Source organism: Drosophila simulans, chromosome 2R (assembly GCF_016746395.2).
Source record: "Drosophila simulans strain w501 chromosome 2R, Prin_Dsim_3.1, whole genome shotgun sequence".
NCBI classification, from domain to species: domain Eukaryota; kingdom Metazoa; phylum Arthropoda; class Insecta; order Diptera; family Drosophilidae; genus Drosophila; species Drosophila simulans.
Genome location: NC_052521.2, coordinates 4,096,656 through 4,115,704, shown reverse-complemented (window position 1 = coordinate 4,115,704; position 19,049 = coordinate 4,096,656). Strand labels below are relative to the sequence as shown.

The 19,049-nt window shown below is 43.0% G+C and overlaps 4 protein-coding genes across 6 annotated transcripts; 2 read left to right on the top strand and 2 right to left on the bottom strand.

Annotated features, from left to right (window-relative positions):
- The first annotated feature begins 20 nt into the window (after positions 1–20).
- Positions 21–11,447, top strand: LOC6733258. 3 transcript variants are annotated; one of them, XM_039291964.2, is made up of 3 exons: positions 21–837; positions 9,586–10,548; positions 11,175–11,447. In XM_039291964.2, the coding sequence occupies exon 2, from the start codon at positions 9,953–9,955 to the stop codon at positions 10,448–10,450; it is 498 nt and encodes a 165-aa protein (XP_039147898.1). In that variant the 5' UTR covers positions 21–837; positions 9,586–9,952; the 3' UTR covers positions 10,451–10,548; positions 11,175–11,447. The 3 variants fall into 3 exon arrangements, with proteins under 3 accessions (XP_039147898.1, XP_039147900.1, XP_039147899.1); XM_039291966.2 differs by lacking the exon at positions 21–837 and adding an exon at positions 3,680–3,704; XM_039291965.2 differs by lacking the exon at positions 21–837 and adding an exon at positions 7,802–8,144.
- Positions 5,626–8,491, bottom strand: LOC27207785 (the record flags this gene model as incomplete). The annotated part of the gene is made up of 2 exons (XM_016183458.3): positions 5,626–7,273; positions 8,412–8,491. Coding segments are annotated over 2 exons (159 nt in total), but the record flags the coding sequence as incomplete, so codon positions are not given.
- Positions 11,368–16,010, top strand: LOC6733257. The gene is made up of 5 exons (XM_016167442.3): positions 11,368–13,374; positions 13,807–13,916; positions 14,341–14,522; positions 14,577–14,817; positions 14,882–16,010. Exons 1-5 carry the CDS (start codon positions 11,368–11,370, stop codon positions 15,024–15,026), a joined length of 2,685 nt encoding a protein of 894 aa, XP_016026131.1. The 3' UTR covers positions 15,027–16,010.
- On the bottom strand, positions 14,340–19,046 carry LOC6733256 (ras-related protein Rab-2A). Its single transcript, XM_002080283.4, has 4 exons — positions 18,794–19,046; positions 18,148–18,307; positions 17,333–17,669; positions 14,340–17,272 (listed from the first exon to the last, which is right to left on the bottom strand). Exons 1-4 carry the CDS (start codon positions 18,837–18,839, stop codon positions 17,174–17,176), a joined length of 642 nt encoding a protein of 213 aa, XP_002080319.1. The 5' UTR covers positions 18,840–19,046; the 3' UTR covers positions 14,340–17,173.
- Positions 19,047–19,049: the final 3 nt, after the last annotated feature.

The following is a 19,049-nucleotide window of genomic DNA, read 5'->3' as shown; positions in this document are numbered from 1 at the left end:
AAATTTCCACCCTCGACGGGCTGCGTTAACAGCCGCTGTTACGGCAACGGTCAGATGATGTTCCAATTGGAGTGCGAACGGTCGTGCGGTGCTTGTGTGGTGGACTACTATCCGACTTTTCTATATTTTTAAGGGCCGCGGCAGTAGAGATAGCCTATTTTTCTCGCGACAGAGCGCGTTAAGTAATCAATTGAAATCCGGCGTTTGGGTGAATCGAGAGTTCCTCCCCGATTCCCGACTCCTGCGTGCATTTGAAGCACTTACAGCCGCGATTTCCGCACTCGGGTGCACTGTGCTTTTGTTTATACGACCTCCGGTCGCCCCACATTTTCTGTTGAACTTGTGCCGCCGAGCGGTGTTGTCACTGCCCCACCTCCCCCACGGAAAATCGAAACTCCCGTACAGTGGGCGTGACCAAGGGCGAAGCCGATAGATAATAACTTTCCACGGGAACTTGAGTGTGCGTAATATCGCTTATAAAGAGTGTTTGGCAACTTGGCAATCTGGAGTGTCACCCGCAACGAATTCAAATCGTGCATACATATATAAGCCAGCTAATTTGGACGTGTGCTGCAGCGATTTCATCCCACTGTGCAAGGCGGGCGGCAGAAATTCATAAAACAACAGCTAACAAATTCGACGAAGAGGCATACGCAACGGAAACGAAAGAGAGAGCGAGCTTATTGTATTTTTGTAATACTCGTCTGCCCAACAACTACAATCACTTTAATGTGCAGCCTATAATGTAAGATAATGCAATGACACAGGACCAACTCCCAGTAATGGTTGCAATTTAGCCCAGGAGCCACGAATCCACCAACTCAGCAGAGAGATCAGGTGAGAAGCGATTAAACAAAGCTTGCTTTATATTTCGGGGGTTACGTTGACCCTGTTTGCATTTTGTGAACGGTATTTATATACATATGTTTGTATGAATGTGCACATATGTACCTCCTGCACATACATATGTACGTGTGTAAGTAATGCGTAATTCCCAGTGGAAAGTCTAAATTTATGATAAGATTTTGTTTGCTTTGGGTTGTATCTAGATATAGCTGTGATGAGTTAACAATTTTTGATTTATTTTCGTGCACAACCTTCTGATTCTATGATCGAGTGGGGGCTATTTATAGGTCGGTAGTTTTGGACTCATTTTGGCACGATTGGTGGACTTACGTTTTCCGTAAACGTTGAAAAAGTATGCAAAAAACAGACACGATTTTATAACATACATACGTATTTATTGTTTTGTTTAAACCGAAAGTGGTTCGAGTACCGAGTGTAGTGAGTCAACAGATAAGACCAACAAAGCGCGTGTAGAGTGCTGTTTACGGGCATGCCATTTTTATACTCGTTTTGTCTGTAGGGTATATAACAGCCCTGATCATTTTACGTATTCATGGAAAGTTGGGAAGCTCGCATAAGCCCACGTTGTATTACCAGCGAAAGAAACCAATAGTTATTACCGCAATGGGATCGCGGCTGTTGCCACACAATTCAATCCCAAGCACTCTGAAAAATAAATCCAAAACTTGGGGCTCCGACTTAGCTCGCCTCCCCGCCCTCCGCACTTGCTCCATTTACATAAGCCGAAGGGTGGACTGAGGTGGGTGGCTCCGAAGGACGACGGCGAGAGGATGCTGGTGCTGGTAGACCGCAGTGACTGAAGCACAGTTTCGGCCATTTCGCCATTTTGCTGCTCCAGTCATTTGGCTTTTACTGCCTTTGTCTTCGGCACCATCCAACCCCACCTAGTTGCAAATCCATTGGATTGAGCTGCACATACATGGATAGTTACACATGTACTTCGAGAAACTGAAATCATTTACGTGACACTGACTTTCTGTGCCTGCAACGGAAACTTCTAGAGGTTTATAAAAGGTATTACTTACTGTGCAGTTTTTGAGTGATATACTGATAGGTAATTGCCAAATCAAAAGAACCTCAGTCCACTTTCAAATTTGAGCATTTGAAATCCTTTGCTAGTGCATTTGGAAAGAAGAAGGATATGCTGAGTGCAAAAGCAAACATTATTTATCATAGAATAGCAATATAGCTTTTTCCTCTGTGTGGCTGTTGATATTAGATGAAGTGCCTTGACTTACATATACATATATACTTGAATATATGCAAACGCTTTTTTGGCTTCGATTTTCGGTTCTTTTGGCGTTCTGCAAATGTGATTTGCTGTAACCGAAAACCATTCTCTTGGCTGGCGTCCTTGAGCTCGCGGCTTCTTGATTTGTACGCAATCCGAAGCGAAATGTGTCTAGATGGCTTGGCTTAGAAGCCATTGACCCTCAATCGGCTGAGGCGGTTTGGAGTTGGTGGGCAGTAGGCAGTGGGCAGGGCAGCGGGGAAGCCCGAAAACATCTGTATGTACCAGCTGAGAAAACCGGTAAGACCTTTGCATTTATTGTTATTATTATTTTGCCTCGCTGCCTACCTATCTGTTTTGCCGCATAATGTGTGTCAGCAGTGAACGCAGAGCAGTCCAACAGCTGATTGCCTGTGAGGCGAATCGCGGAGCGGGAGCTGAAGCTGGAGCCCAGAACCGGTTCTGCAATTCGAGTGTGTCGCATCGGCGAATTGTATCGCAAGTGTGTTAACGATGCTAATTGCTCTTAAGAGTCTTCATTAGTTGCCCTGTACTTACATCCATAAATTCACATGCAGCAATTATCATCCAAATTGGCCCAAGCAAAGCATCCACGTTTTCCCATGCATACTCTCGGATTTTCTTTGATCTCTTAAATTTAGCAGGGCATATTCAAAGTATCACGCGACCAAGTTGTTGACCCTTGAGAAGATACACTTCTAGTGCACAGTCTCGTAAACGAATAAAATAGTTGCTAATTAATTTATTCGTCTCTCCCTATCTAAGTTTATCTTATCTACTTCGAGATCGCACTACGTGGGTCGAATGCAAACATTTCTAATTGTTTGACATTTAAGCGTATAAGATGGGAATATGCAGAGTAACAAAGCTGCATTTGATTCGTGGCTCTGTTTTGATGAATATATTTATTTATTTATATTCTTTTCTTAAAATTTCAAAATCTTTTCAATATCTTCAAGCTAGTTTCTTATGTACCTCCCTCTTATCGTATACATATGTATTTGTGACATTCCAGTGGCTACACTTCAAACATTTTCCTGCAGTGCATCAAAATCGTACTCATAGGTTTGCAGCGGAAAGGGTGTACCAGCTTCGGCTTCCCTACTTGTTGAGGTCTCCCTCCCCTAAATCCTGAAGTATGAAATGCGCCGGATGAAACACCAAAACTGAAGACATGCGATGGCATCTAATAATGTCGCTGGTAAATTTCCATTGCGTCAAGAGAACACAAACAGGCAGAAGCGAAGAAGTGTTTAGTGGTGGCAAGCACGTCGGGCACTTCGAAATTGAAAACTCCCGATGCACAGCCAGTGGCCAGAGCGAGACGGGGAAGGCGAGTGAGGGAGACGGTGGCGGCTGGAAAGGGCAGGGAAGCCGCTCTTGTTCATTCAGTCCAATTTCAAACTCGAGAAGAACAACAACTGTCGAGTGCAGGAACTTCCAAGCCAACAAGTGATTTTCCTACTAAGTTGCATTGATTGTTTTGGCTGCTCATTGGCGATTTGTTTATTGGACTCGGGTCCAAGATAACGAGTAAACACAGTTGACAAAGGAACGAGTTTATCGCCACCAGATACATTTGCGCGTAAGTGGAGCAATTCGAGCAGCCAGAGTCCACTCACTACTCCTCGCTGTCGCATGATCAGCGATACTCAAATGACCCAAAATCCCAAATGACACTCAGAAAAAGCAATATACAATATACAATATACAGTGAAGTATGAAGTGTACTTTCAACACAAAGCAAGTAATATCTCTGCGTTGTGTGAACCTATCGGGTGAAGTGAGGAAAGTGACGCAAGCTAGCGATTCATTTCTTTTGAGAGTCAGATATTTTTAACTTTTTTATTGAATACTTAATTGCAAACAGGTGAAGTAAGCAGGCAAAAAAGGTCATATTGTACCGGCTGTGATATGTGATATACAAAAATGAAGTACATCATCGTTTTTGTTTTCAGTGTATGCTGGGCACAGTAAACATCCGCCGCACAAGTCGCAGACTGCGTGACGCGCTGATAAATTTGTGTTCGCAAATTTGGCGCAAAGAGAACTTTTCGCAATTACATCATCATGCCCTCGTCCAACGACCTTGCCGCCCATTTTCCCGCACTGTGCAGCAAAAGTTCCCTTGCTGTATCGAATCTTATCTGGATCTAAAAAATACTGATTTTAATTTTCGATCTGAAGATTTCCAAACTACTTAACTGATTAATGATTTCTTAATTATTGAATGATGTGGGCAGATAGATTTATTGATTGCGGTTTCAGTATAAATAATTCATCGCATTCATTTCGATCACTCTGCCCATTTAAATGCGAATTCATTGCTTCTAGCGCTAAATCTTAGTCGTTATTGTTTAATTCCAATTTGCATTTTTGTTTGCATATTGCATTTCACATTCAACCTTTTCAACTCCGTTCTAAAAGCCCGTGTCAAGAGCAGAATTAGGAAAATAAAAGTCACCCCAGCCTTGAAGTTGTTTACACGCATAGCCAAATGTCCGCTTTTTGCCAAGTTGCGCTTTTTAAAAGGCTGCAAGGAAACAAAAGGCAGTAAAAAGAGAGCAAAAAAACAAAGACTTTTGTTTTGCTTCCAATTTTGTGCAATTTTTCAAAGTACCCCTAATCACACAGGGAAATTGAGTTTCAGAATTGTGCCGGCATACCGGTAACAATTACTTTTGTATCTTTTTACGGCTTAGATTGAAAGTTGGACAGATATTATACATACATACATAAAGGCGAATTGAACACTTTCAAATATATTTAATTATTATGTTTAATTAACTAGCTATTATCTGCACCATTTTTAAAATCTCTAAACGGAGAATTTATTTAAATATTGCTGCAGTTTATTTTGAGAGTCGTGCTAGCTTGTTCTTACATATTAAACACAACAAATTCAATTAAACTTATTGAATCATTGTCAAATTAAAAAATACTATGATGAGCCACAATGTTAAGAAACTCAGAGCACTTAGCACTAGAATCAAATTTTTATCACAGAGAATATAAGATGGCAAATATTGGCAATAGTCTCGTGTTGCATATCCGATGCCTCCACAAACACACACATTTGGGGGAACACACAACCCTGGGCAAAAAACTAATAAATCTTATAGCTGGGGAAAAATCAATAAAGGACATTTTGTCCTAGTGTTTGTGTGACCGGAAAGTTAGTCAAGTTGAAGGCGAAAATCATAATTATCCTTTAAATGCGAACACCAATACATATGCTTGCCATTCCTTTTGGAGCCCAGAAGTTTTCGGGAGGATGACATGGCTGCTGATGCAGTTTATTGTTGCTATTTGTTGTGTGCCCCCAATGGTAAATATAAAACATGAAAGGACGCCGAAAGTGTGTGCCTGTGCACAACGACACCTGTGTGTGTGAACCGTGTGTGCACTCTTTGTTGGTTAAATGCAACCAGCGACCTCCTTTGTGACTTTTTGCGGTGGCTTTCGTGTCGAGCTTTCAGGTTGCGGCATCAGCCAAATCAAAAGTGGTCTCGGCCAAGGGGTAGGTGGCATTTCTCTCTGCTACGGTGTAATTTATATCGTTATGGTAGCAGTAACTAAGCCTCCGTAAGAAAACTGAAGGCCAAAGTCGAAACATTTAAGTAATGCTTCACCAAGAGAAGGGGTTCTTTTCCTTATGTACATATATATAAATATATATAGTACATAAAAAAAAATAGGGAGAACGCAATTGTCGATTTTTTAGATTCAGATTCGCTCAGTTACTGGTAGAAATTTCAACATTTTGTTGGGTTTTCGATGGTACTTGCCAAGAAAAATAGTAATAGTAGTAATATAATCGGCGTGCCTAATCTTAACTTTCTAGCTTTTATAGTTCCCGAGATTTCGACGTATGTATGTATATACGGGCAAACAGACAGACAGACGAACATGGCCAGTGATTCTGATCAAGAATATATAGTTTATAGGATCGAGAAGTCTTTCTTCCAACTTTAAAACACTCTTCAACGAATACTGTATACCCTTTAACTCTACGAGTAATGGGTGTAATTTCAATTTTCAATTTCCTTTTTATAAAAGAGAAAGAAACCTTATAGATATACATATGTATATATAGGTAAATAGTTTATCAGATATCACTGTTTTAGAAATGTTCATTTAACTTACCTATAAAAATACTTACTAAACCGATATTTAAAATGATATGTAGTTTGGTGAGACAAGCGAATGTAATTCGTTGTGTGAATCTGTCGTGAGACCCGCACATCCCCCATCCGCAAGCAAAATGTCAAAACCGCAAATCAATTAACAATCGCCACCAGTATTATTCTGGCAGAACTGAACCCACTATCAATTATCTACCTCAATTAAGCGGACTGGAAAAACCGACATCAGATGTTGGCAAGCTGAGCACACATAAAAGCCATTTTAGCCAGCGGTTTTTTTGCTATTTTGACCTTAGAATATATTTTAGTTTAGAACTTTCCTCCGATGTGTGCAGCTCAAAGTGCAGGGTTCAAAGGACAAGGTGGGGTTTATATTCCCTCCTTGGATTGACACTCTAATGGGCAATACAGAAAGCGATTGAGAAGAGCAAACTCAATTCGATTCAAGGTGACCAGCTTGTCCTTGCCTCAATTCGCTTAACTCTTTCAATTGAAAAGTAAAGGCGGGCAGTCGAATTATGTACATTGGGTTAATTCCTTCGGTTCACTTCAAGGCATCTTCTCTCTGTATAATCAAAACAAACAATCAAAGAAGTGTAATTCATTTAGAGCCAATTTGATAAGCCAACATTTTATTTGTAGGCCGAAATCGGCTATATGAACGTTTCGGTTTTCCCAGCTCCACTTATAGAGCCTCCATATACACAGTAATCAGACCAATAACGCAACTGCGATGGCCTAGGTCAGCATCAAAAGGAACCACTGCGTTAAATTCGGGTGCCATAAAACTTATCGCCAACTTGGAACGTACAATGAAATTGCCTCATAATCAACCAACCTGAAGAACAACGCAGAAAGTTTTTTGGTCTTATCGCCGTAATTATAATAGGCAATTTGAGCCAACTATGTGCCCAAAAGGTACTACACTGCTTATCCTCCAGTTCCCAAAGTTATGTGAAGCAAATGATAAAGTGAAAGGTAGATTGTTCCAGATCCAAAATAGTTCGAGCTGTCAAATGTTAGAAGACATAATTTAAGCAGGAATAGTTCTTATCATACCTAGAAAATCAGTTTCTTACAATGAAACTAGTACACTCTATCTTTAGAAATTGTAAAGAATTAATCTGCTGGACAGTGAGATAAAGATATCATTTTTGGGAATCAGGTAATATTTATATTTGTTAAATACTCAACTATTACTTCTAGTTGGTGTTCAGCTGGATTTGTTGGTCTGATTCTGTAGTCTGCCGCATTGTTGTTGTAACTAGAACGGCAATTACCCACAATCACATGATTTGTATACTATCGGCTGTCGGAATGGCAGGCTGCGAGTCCAAACCTGACCACTGCCAAAAGATCCGAGGAGCGGGCGTCACAAAAGGTTGGCATGTTGACAGACGCCGACGCGTGTGTCATTACAAACCGACTCCACGAGCATTCGACCGCGTACTTGCGGCTGCACAAACGCCAGATAGAGCAAATACTATACTCCGACGCTCTTTGATAAGGAATTTATTAGATTAAGGCATGCGATAGCTACGCCGGCAGCGGCGTGAGTGGGTTTAGGTTTAGTCGCTCTTCCGACGAGCTGCGGGTCTGTTGTTCTTCCATCCCAGCCCGAATTGTGCTGGACGCGACGGTACGGACACGGGACGAGTGGACTTGAGGGCGACTGTCTAGCGCGTTCCTAGTGCGTTCCTTTGTTTTCGGCCATTGTTGTGTAAATACGGACTAAGCGAGATGTGGACTTTAGGTTTCGAGCACGATGTGCTCTACAAAGTGAAAGTGCTGTTCCAACCGCGAGTGCATTCGAAGAGTGTTGCATGCCACGGGGCGCAGTAGATGGTGCTGGACTAGTTTGGATCGAGATTAACGAAAACGTAATGCCAAGTGGGCTTTATGAGGCCAAAATAGGTTATAATGTAAAGTAGTTAACATAATTTATCATTTTGAATTTTCGTTTGCTACTTTGTAACTTCAAATTTGTGCAATCTGCCGATTCGAGGGCTAGACATTAGCTTATCGCATCGCAACGAATAAAACCATTTTCTGCCAATTATATTGTAAAGATAGGCAGCCACTTTTCGCCTGGGAATCGCTATCGCCCCACACGCTCACAATCCAACTATGATGATCTATGTACTCACAGTAATCGTGATCCGAATTTGATTTCCGATAAGGGACAATTTCGTTGTCTACCCAAAGTCGCAGTCGCTGGCCAGACAATCGCGTTTTAGAACTGAAAGTCTCGGCAAATAGAGCACGTTGCTCCCTGTTTACTCAGGTTCCCTGTTCATTTCGCCTATCGAACGTTGAACTTCAAGAGCCACGATCAGTTGGTAAAGATACAGATATCTCTGTATACTAGAAGATACATTCAGGAATTTACAATTCTAAATGATATGGGAGTGCAGTTTAAATCTTATCAACATCCTACACTTTCATGGAATGTTTGCTCTTTAGCTCGCATTCATCTTAGTTATTAAACTAACTAATAACTGAGATAGATGGATAAATTTGGTAATATTTTAACATTTTTATAAAATCCGATGGCATTTATGTTCAACTGATTTACTGGTACAAAGACACTCCAACGCAAATCTAGCACTCAACTATCTGCAATCTAATAATAATTAGTTTCATTCATTAGATAAAATAAACAATGGCACTCGCTTGTGCAGAAATAAAGCAGTGCGGAGCTAAACGTGTTTTCTTATTTTCAAATACAAATACAAACTGGCATTGAATAATGCTGCCTAATTTCCATTTAAAATTTGCCAAAGACAAAAGTATATCCGTATGAAGTAACTCAAATTATGCAGACTTTATATTGCTAAAATCGAACTATGAATTGACTTTTGTTGGTCTTTTACCATAGCAACAGACAAAAAATCGTATGTTTGTAGGCTTCATTGTTGATAATAACTCATTCATACTGTTTGTTTAAATTCCTTTTGATTATAAATAAAACATATATTAATTGCTATTAAAAATTGACCTACAATAATTGATTACGGCAACACGATGTGATGTCGCACATGCCTTTCAACTCCCCTCTTTGAGGAATTCTGTTCCCGGGAACGTAATTCCCCTTGAAAACACACTATCTCGATCCCATACTTCCATATGCGAGTCTCGTATTGTTAGTCAATCGAGCACTTAAACATAAGATGAGAGCACCGTGAAGCGTTCGCCTTTTGTGGGACTTTCGCAGAGCAAAGAAATCCGGTCTCATTGAACGAACATACATATTTATAGGTTTAAGCTCGCATTTAAGTCATTTATCAGATGAATCAAAACTAACTTCTGTCCCTCTTGCAGCGTTTGCACTGAAGGCTGCTAATTGAGGACGAGGATCATAAATCATTATCAGGCGCCAGCGAGGAGGCGAGAACAGCGACAGCAGCGATTGAGTTGCACCACCAGAGACGAATTAATCATACGCCGCGTTGGTCGTCCCCCCGTCGATACTAAGATATACATATATACAATGCCTGCGAGTCCGCCTCCGCACCACGCGCCGCGCACTTGACACGGGGAGCGGCAGAGTAGCCGGAGAAGCCAGTGAGGCCCAGATTTGTGTTCGATTTGTGTTTGTTTGTTTTTGTTCGAGCTAGCCGGGCGCGCTAGTTGGCATCGGTGGCATCGAATCGAAAAGTGTTTGATTTCCGCGAAAACAAAGTACCGCATGTGGCTGCCAGGGCAAAATCCGCTAGCCGGCAGCACAAACTGCAACAACTGCATCTGCAACTGCAACAGCAACAGCAGCTACGCCACCAGCAACTGCCGCCAGTTGCCGTCAATTATCGCTCAATATATTCTCCGTTGGCCTGTGATAAACCCCCTAACGTTCTTAATGAACGACCTTCGGTCCAAGTCATTCTATCGTGCAGGCAAACCAACATCTGCAGCATCCGCATCGGGCGCGACCACCAGCGCCAAGTCGTTCGCCAAGGGCCAGAACAACAATCCCCGTACTTACAACAACAGCGGCAAGTCGAACAAGGTGTTCCTGCACTACATACCCCGCGATCCGCGCCTAAGAATTTTCAACAAAACCGCCACCCTGAATAAACACTCGAATCGCACCCTGAGCGAGCTAAACATAACTGAAGACCTGTGCAATTATGGTGAATTGATTGGCGGCGGTGCCGAAACAGTGAAGCTAGTGCCAGTGAAATCTTAAGAATATATCCGCAATATCCGCAGATCACCGATTCGATTTGTTCGTTAACGAAGTTGGCAGTTGGCGTGCGAAGAGAGCATTGCCTGGACTACAATCGGGTAAGTGGGGCAACTGGAATCGCGGAGGGATAAACCCTACTTAGATTCGAACTAGTGACTAGAGAGTCCGATCGTTGATGATTCTTCCCTATTCAGCCTGTGTAGCCGTCTATAATTAACCGCAGACGTCCGTTTCAGGGGAACGAAAACAGAATTGGTTTGAGAATATTCATTTTCGAATACCATAATTATTGGGGGACATCAGGTGCCGTCGCCTTCAAAGTGTGACGCACTTTGTTTTGGGACTGATGTAAGAAGAAAGCCATTCTCTCTCGGATCGGTTCTCTCGGAATGCTCGCTGAAAATCGGAAAATGGTCCGCTTTCTGTTTGCCTGAGGTCAAGTTGAAGGCGCCTCGAAAGCCAAATAAACGAATTGCCAAATGAGCAAACAGTTTCTGCGCGGATTTTTCAACGAAATGGTTTCAGGCAGATGTTGTTGTAGTCGCGCAATTGGTCATATAGATACATAGATATTCGAGGTATAGAAAATCAAACATAAAGTGCCATGTTGGTAAGATTATTAACTGGAAAAGGGTTTGCTCAGCGGCAGACTGCAGCTTAGAAGGGGAAATGGGAAGTTACCAAGTCGAACTAGCGCTAAGTTCCATCTGTTTCTATCTTTCAGCTACGCACTGCAGTTGACCAACAGAGAGAGGGAATATTTACCTACCGCCTACTTAAGAAAATTTATGCTGAAATCTAATGCAAATTGTGTTCACTTCCAATAATCGCTTGGACAAGAAAGTGCAAATTTTACAAACCTTTTTATAGACGTAGCTAAACCCTTTACACAACAACACGATCACCGGGACTCCGACATGGCCAAGCTAGCGTCGGATCCAAACGCCTCCAACAACAACAGCTGCGAGGCGGCTAACAACAACCACAATGGCCAGAACCAGAGCCAAAACGGAGACGCCTCCAATTACCAGGCGCTGCCTCTCACGCCTGCTCCGGCCAACACGCCACTCCACAAGGCCATCAAGCACGACCTCTTCCCGGAGGTCACGTTCTGCAACCTCTCCGTAGAGGAACTCACGGATGGTGCGGGACACAGCCGTGTGGTAAGGAGCAGTGTCATCGAACTGGAGGACGGCACCATGACGTGCCTGATGAACGGAAACGGGCAGGTGAAGCGGCGCAAACGCCTGATCTCGAACGAGTCCGGCGACTCGATCGACTCCAGTTCCACGGAGAAGAAAACGCCCAAGATGCCCGACGGTGGGTATGGGTGGGTCGTGGTGTTCGCCTCTCTGGTCGTGTCCCTTATAGCCGACGGACTGAGCTTCTCATTCGGCCTAATAAACGTGGAACTGCTGGACTACTTCGGAGAGTCCACTTCCAAGACAGCCTGGATATCCTCGCTATTCTTCTCCGTGCCCCTGCTGATGGGACCCATCTGGTCCAACCTGGTGGACAAGTACGGCTGCCGAAAGATGACCATCCTCGGTGGTGTGGTCTCTGCCTTTGGGTTTGCGCTGTCTTCGTTCTGCAACTCAATCGAGATGCTCATGGTGACCTTTGGTATCATCTCGGGACTGGGCTTAGGCATCGGGTACGTGACCGCGGTGGTGTCCATTGCATTCTGGTTCGACAAGAAGCGCACCTTCGCCACCGGCATCGGAGCATCGGGCACCGGCATTGGGACCTTTGTCTACGCCCGCCTAACTTCCTATCTAATCGAATCGTACGGCTGGCGCGGAGCCACTCTAATCCTTGGCGGCACCATGCTCAACGCATGCGTTTGCGGCGCCCTGATGCGCGATCCCGACTGGCTGATCGAGGAAAACCGACTAGAGAGTCGATCCCAAAGCGTCACCACCTTCTCCAACTCCAGTGTCTGCCTGGAGGAAATTAAAAAGCTGCTGGACACCGGCATCACAAAGGAGGCTGTGCTAGACTCGTTGGTGACCAAGAATAACACGGAGGCCAACCAGCAGATTGACGATCCATTGGACTCCGCCCTCAAGCGCTACCGCAGCGAGATCTTCTTGCCCACCTTCCTGAGCACTCAGGAGCTCGACAGCATCTGCGAGGTTAAGAGCCTGAGCCGACGCTCCCTACGCCACAAGGAGGGTGCGGAGGCGCCGTCACGCGAGAACCTGCTGTCCATGTCCTCGGGAGCAGGTGCCTATCCCCCATCGACTGCCGTGATAGGCTCGCCCGATGATACCCTAATGGGCGGAATAGCTCAAGAGGCGGCAGAGGAAGCTAAGAAGGCTTACCTGGCCTCCATCGAGACGCTGTCTCCATCGGAAAAACGCTCCACTGGTGGGACTCCCAATGGCTCCCTCCGCTCCTCGGACGAAGGCTACCTCACGCAGAAGCACGCCAGCTCCCGGTATTCGCTTAACGAAAACATCTTCATGGCCAAGCATACAACACCATCAATCTCCAACCTAAAGGTGAATGGCCTGCGACACAATTCGGTGGACATCTTGAGCGAGGACATGCACTGCTACTACTCGAAGGACGAAACCTTCGCGTTGCTGGAGCCGAACAGGCGCATCAGGCCCACCGTCATCGCCATTCCGGAACAGGAGCAATCGGTGAACAGCGAGCTGGCCACCCGTCGCGCCCGCCTGGACAGCATCACGGGAATCCGCCGGCTGTCGCGCTCCAAAAAGCCCAGCCACCACCGATCCAACCTCCGCCGCAACATCTCGATCCGGAACTCAAACTTCCTCAAGGACATGCGCATTCACCGCAACTCTATCCACTACCGCGGGGCCATGCTGAACACGCACCGCTACCGGCTGCGCGCCTCCTCCTGCCCCAACATCTACCGCAACTCGATGACCACCATCGCCAAAGAGGAGGAAGATGTGAGTAGACCGTGACCCTTGGTCCGCCCTTATCAATCGGTCGCTTGGCGACAGCCCCAGCTGGTTAATGCTCAAAGCTGTTTATCAGCTGCCTCTCTGTATGGTCGCCTAGTTGGACCACATAGACATACTTTTCACGGCTGATAAGGTGACCGCTCCGATTTCCGTTCTGCCTACGCAAGAAACCGAGCCAGTTATTGGTACCTTGGAAGATGATAATCTCTTGATAGTTCAGTTTACAAGTCAGAACTATTATTTCTTTTGTAATGAATGTCTTGACTAAGTACATTTACTAGATTTTTGTATTAATTGATTATCAAGTAGAGATAAGAGCAGTGCCAAATAATCAAAAGACTTGAAAAGAATATTATCCTCAGTGTTGCTAAGATTTAATTGAACAACAATAATTAAATATCCTTTCTCTCCCGCTAGACCTGGTATGACAACTTCGTGGACACCATGAAGTCCATCTTTGACTTTTCCCTCTTTCTGGACATGAAGTTCGCCCTCTTCAATCTCTCCACATTGTTTTTGTTCATTTGGTGAGTACTCTTTGGTGAAATTAAATAAACAATTTCATTGGCAAAGGCCCCAAGCTGCGCATGAAGTCAAGGCGCAATAAATGCTAAAATTAATAGACAAATGTGCCAAGCCGTCTCGTGAATTTGTTAATTTGCCAGAAGACGTCGCAAACAATTTTGGCAGCTGTTCGAAAACGAAAAGCGTTACACAACAATATTGTTGGCCAACAGCGGTGAAATTCCAAGCACAACGCTATCGATCAGCTCAGCTAGTAGGCCCCTTAGCTGTTCAAGATCATGGTTTATCTTACCCCACGCCGGCGGAGTCCGAGTGCCCTAATAGATCGATAAGAAAACTAGTTGAAATCAATTCAAACTCAACATTGGCCAGATAAGGCTCCTCTGCTCAATCAGCGGCTAATCTACCTTTTGGCACGCTCCACAGGTTCATTATCCCCTATCTGTACCTTCCCGATTACATGAAGCAATACAAGTACGACGTGAGCCAGAGTGCCGAGTTGATTTCGGATGTCGGCATTGCCCAAACGGTGGGCATGATAGGACTTGGCTATCTGGGGGATCTGCCCTGGATGAACATCAACATATGCTACTCGCTGTGCATGCTGGGTGAGTTGGTTGGACTATGTCACATTTTCAATTTATCAACGACATATTTTTCAGTCTGTGGAGCTTCAGTGTTCTTCATGCCCCTGCTGATTACCAACTACATGGGCCTGATGGCCATGTGCGTTATTTTCGGATTTACGTTCGCCAGCTCTTTTTCGTTTACGCCCAGCATTCTGGTCAGTATTGTGGATCTGGACGATTTCACGTGTGCCTACGGTCTGGTGCTGCTGGTTCAGGGAGTAGGAATGATCGCAGGACCCCCTATTGCAGGCGTCATATACGAGTATACGGGCAGGTGAGTTTTGTGGCATTCTGCAGTCTGTGCACGGGTCGTCTGACCTCGCTTTGTCCTCTTTCAGATGGGATGACACCTTCTATTATGCTGGAATATTTATCGCACTCTCCGGTGTCTGTTCGTATCTGATCGAGTTCTGTGAGAAGAAAGCACCTAAGGAGAGTGATAGTGATGTCTTAGAGACTAAAAAAGCTCAACTTTTACACTAGGTTACTTACATTGCACTGTTGAACGCCGCAAGTAGAAGGCAACTGGAGGTACTACCAATCCGAACTGTAGCATAATAATGGACTAGCATTAAATGTTAACGAGTTTCTTATGTCAAATGGTGTTGCAGCCATAAAATCAGAGCAGAATTGTAACTGAAACTAAGCCTATTCCTAAGCTCTAGCCCGTAAGACTATACTTGACTTGACTAATCGTAGCTAAGTATCAATATACACCTAACATATACTTACCGCACTAGGGCAATTACTAACCGCATCTTGTACTCATGTCTAGACAAACTGTTCAATTTCAATCAATATCAATGCAGTGCATCACTGCCAGGTGCAAACGGGTCCCTCAATTGTCTTCTTTACAAAATTTAGAAAAATAGTTTTAATTGCCTTACATTTCGTACGAATATTAATTAAAGGGAATACAATAAACAACAATCTATGTAACGTATGCAATAACAAGCGACCATTTTCAATCAATCTAAAACTCACAATAAAATCTTTGGAGCATTTGTTTGTACATCAGACGTCACGGATCCGAAAAGTTTCAAATTAAAAAAATCAACTGAGCAAATTAGGGTATACAAAATAGTTAATGTTGGAGCGAAAAACCTGTTTTTGCAATTTGGCAAACTTTTTCTTAGACAAAACACAGATAAGATTCAGAAAATAAAAAACACCCTATGTAATATCTTAAAAGTTCAAGTATTATTAAAAAAATACAAAAATATTTCTAATAGTATATTTCCGTAGTAAAAAAAATGTTTTAACATATAAGCACATTTAAAAAATTAAGTAAATGCGACACTATAGCCCTATAGCCGACATAGAAACTGGAAATTGTTGATTCAGAACACTTTAGCAAATATGTACATAAACAAAAAAGGATTCACCATTCTATAATATTTACAAGACATTAATTAAACAATTATCTACCGAAAGCCTCTTACTAAATAAAAAAGGGTTTAAACTAAACTAATGCGTAATTGTTTGTGGGACCTCTTTTCATTAAATTGCATTTAAACAATAGTGTTTAATTATTACACAATAGAGGTTTACTAAGGCGCAATACTGGCACCTCGACATTCTCTAGACACCAAAAAACTAAACGAATTAGTCGTTAACTTTCACTTGATTAATAAGCCCATGGTAAGTACCGATTCAATTTATATATTTATATTAATAATAAGTATGTATATTTATTATTCCGCATTGTGTTGGGCAAATACAAATATTATAAATAATTTGATTTACGTTTACAGTTGTATCTTTCGTTTTGTCTTAGCAATCGCCGTTAATTAAATATATAAACTTCGTAAAATACTAAATTGATCATTGAATCGCAGCATTTCGAGTTACCACTGTTAATGCATGTTGATTGTGTAAATTATATAACCCCATTTCGGCCCTCATGTTTTGTATATTTTGTTAAAGTACTTTTTTTTTCTAGTGTATGTATAAAGACTAAGCGGATTGCACAACAAAATAGACAAAGCAAATGCGTTGAGAAGGAAACGTAAACATATTAATATATTTAATTATGTATGTATGTATGTATAGAGAAGCGGAGCAGATACCCATTGCAAAAAGGGGCGTGGCGCAGCGTTAAGAGGCTGGACCTCACTGAAATCAAATCACAATGAAAATTCACACAGTTTGATTTTTGTTCATATATTACACATCATTTTGTCAAAATCCCAATGTATAACTATCGATTTTACACGAAGTAACTAGCAAACTAACTTCAATATACACAAAATACATGCATAAAACATTTAAAAATGTTTTAATAAACTTTATAAAATTTAGAATCACGCACGACATTCACGTACACAAATGTGGTTGGTTTTGGTTTATTTCTGGTTTTTTCTTCCTTTTGGTTTCTTTTGGTAAATTAAAACGTAGCTGAACAAGGAGATGTGTTTCTTGTAACTGTCTGATCTTAATGGTTTTAACATTTAGCTTAGTGTCCAATTGCTAGTTTAGTGGTAGCTATGTTTACGTGGTTAGTTACGGTTGAGATAGAAAACAAGAAATCTGTTCCTTCAACTACCTTCTATTAGTTAGTCACTAAAGTAGCTTTTACAGAAGCGGCTGCGCCTATCCCAGAATTGCAAGCGGGCATCTGCGGTTTACTCCTAGCAGCAGCCACTGTTTGCTGCTCCAGCTGCTCCTCCGGCTCCTGGCAGCGACGGGTTTGTGGGCGAGTGCTGTTGGCCGATCTTAATGCCGTTTGCCTAGTAACGAGATAATAATGTAATTGCAAGAAGTTCCCATAGCAAATGTTTCTTCCTTACCTCATTGTTGATGTCGAAGACACCTTCCTGGATCTTCTCGTAAATCTCTTTGGCCGTATTGATGAAAGCCTCCTCTACGTTGGCAGCTGTGCGCGCAGAAGTCTCCATGAAGACCAGTCCGTGCTCGCGGGCGAAGGCCTCGCCCTCCTCTTTCTTCACCTCACGCCGCGAATCCAAATCGCTCTTGTTGCCTATCAGCATGATGACCATGTTCGAGTTTGAGTGCTGACGCGCATCCTCAAGCCAGGTGGTCAGGTGGTTGAAGGTCTCCCGTCGTGTGATGTCGTACACCAGCAAGGCGCCAGCAGCTCCGCGGTAATAAGAACGTGTGATAGATCTATCCAAAAAATATTTTGCGTCAGAATACAGTTATATAAATGACAGTGCTTAAATTATTAAATTATTAGAATAATAATTAAATTTCCATCTGACGATTAACATTTAATTCTAAGTAAAGTATAAGAAGTTTATACTACAGAAAATAAAAAATTATACAATTAATACTTTCCAAAATACAGGATGGTCTAAACATCTATCAACAATGTGTCGAAAATAAACAAATAAAATTTAAAAAAAAAAATTATTAAGCCCTTTACCAAAGGATCAACCCATATTATTATTATTTTGAATAATTAACTAAGAATTTTATTTAAATTATTTTTTTTAATATAAATAAAAAGCCTGCGTCTTTTATTATCTGACTTAGACTTGGGATTTTGGATACGAATTTGCAATAATTTGTTCAGTTCAATTTTGGGAGTAATCTGAGCTTTCCCATCTTGAGTATTAACACTAAATGGACGGAAAAGGGGTACCTGAAAGCCTCCTGGCCAGCCGTGTCCCAGATTTGCAGCTTGATCTGCTTCCCGTCGATGGTGATCATGCGTGCTCCGAACTCCACGCCAATGGTCAGGTCGTGCACCGGCTGGAATCGCTTATCCGTGAACTGGAGCAGCAGACAGGACTTGCCCACGCCTGAGGATACGGAAAAGGGTTAGTGAGTGAGCGGGGAAAAGGTGGGGCAGGCTGGAAAATGCCAACAGCTGTTGGACATCCCGAAAAGCAGAGTGCTGATAAGCCCTTGGCTCTTTGGGGCGGAATCCCTCAATTACTGGGGGTGGTTGGGTGAGTCAGCAGCAGGGTTTATGTGTGGGCTGCTCCCCGCGCCCCACAAACTCTGAGAGCAGCAAACGCCTGTATGCGTTGTTATGGTATTATTGATTTTTCCTTCGGCCCACCGACTCCAGGAATATTTTTCTGTCGACGCATTTTTAATCTGATGGTATCAACTTTTCACTTGGGGCCACCTGAAACCCCGATTTTCCGATTTTCTGGTACGACCCCTACGCCTGCGATGCCCTTTGTTTTGTTGTGTTGTTTGCAATTACAGATTGTTTCCCTGACAATGGCGAACTTTTCACTGGCCATTCCGTTTCGAAGGGAGTCGCAGTTTGCACTCACCTGTGTCTCCGATAATGATGTATTTGAACAAGTACGCGTACGACATGTTTGCTTGTGACGGGGGTTACGGTAAGCTAGTTTTAGTTTTTAGAAAGTACGATCTCGTAATGCCACAGATAATACGCAATTCTTGTAAGTTTTCCAATCTGTTCGTATTTATGATGACTGGCTGGCGACAGTGTGGCCAGTTTGCGGCCAGGGCTGGCGGAAAAACCAAAATACCGCAGGCTGTCGTCGCCCTATCGATAACGATGCG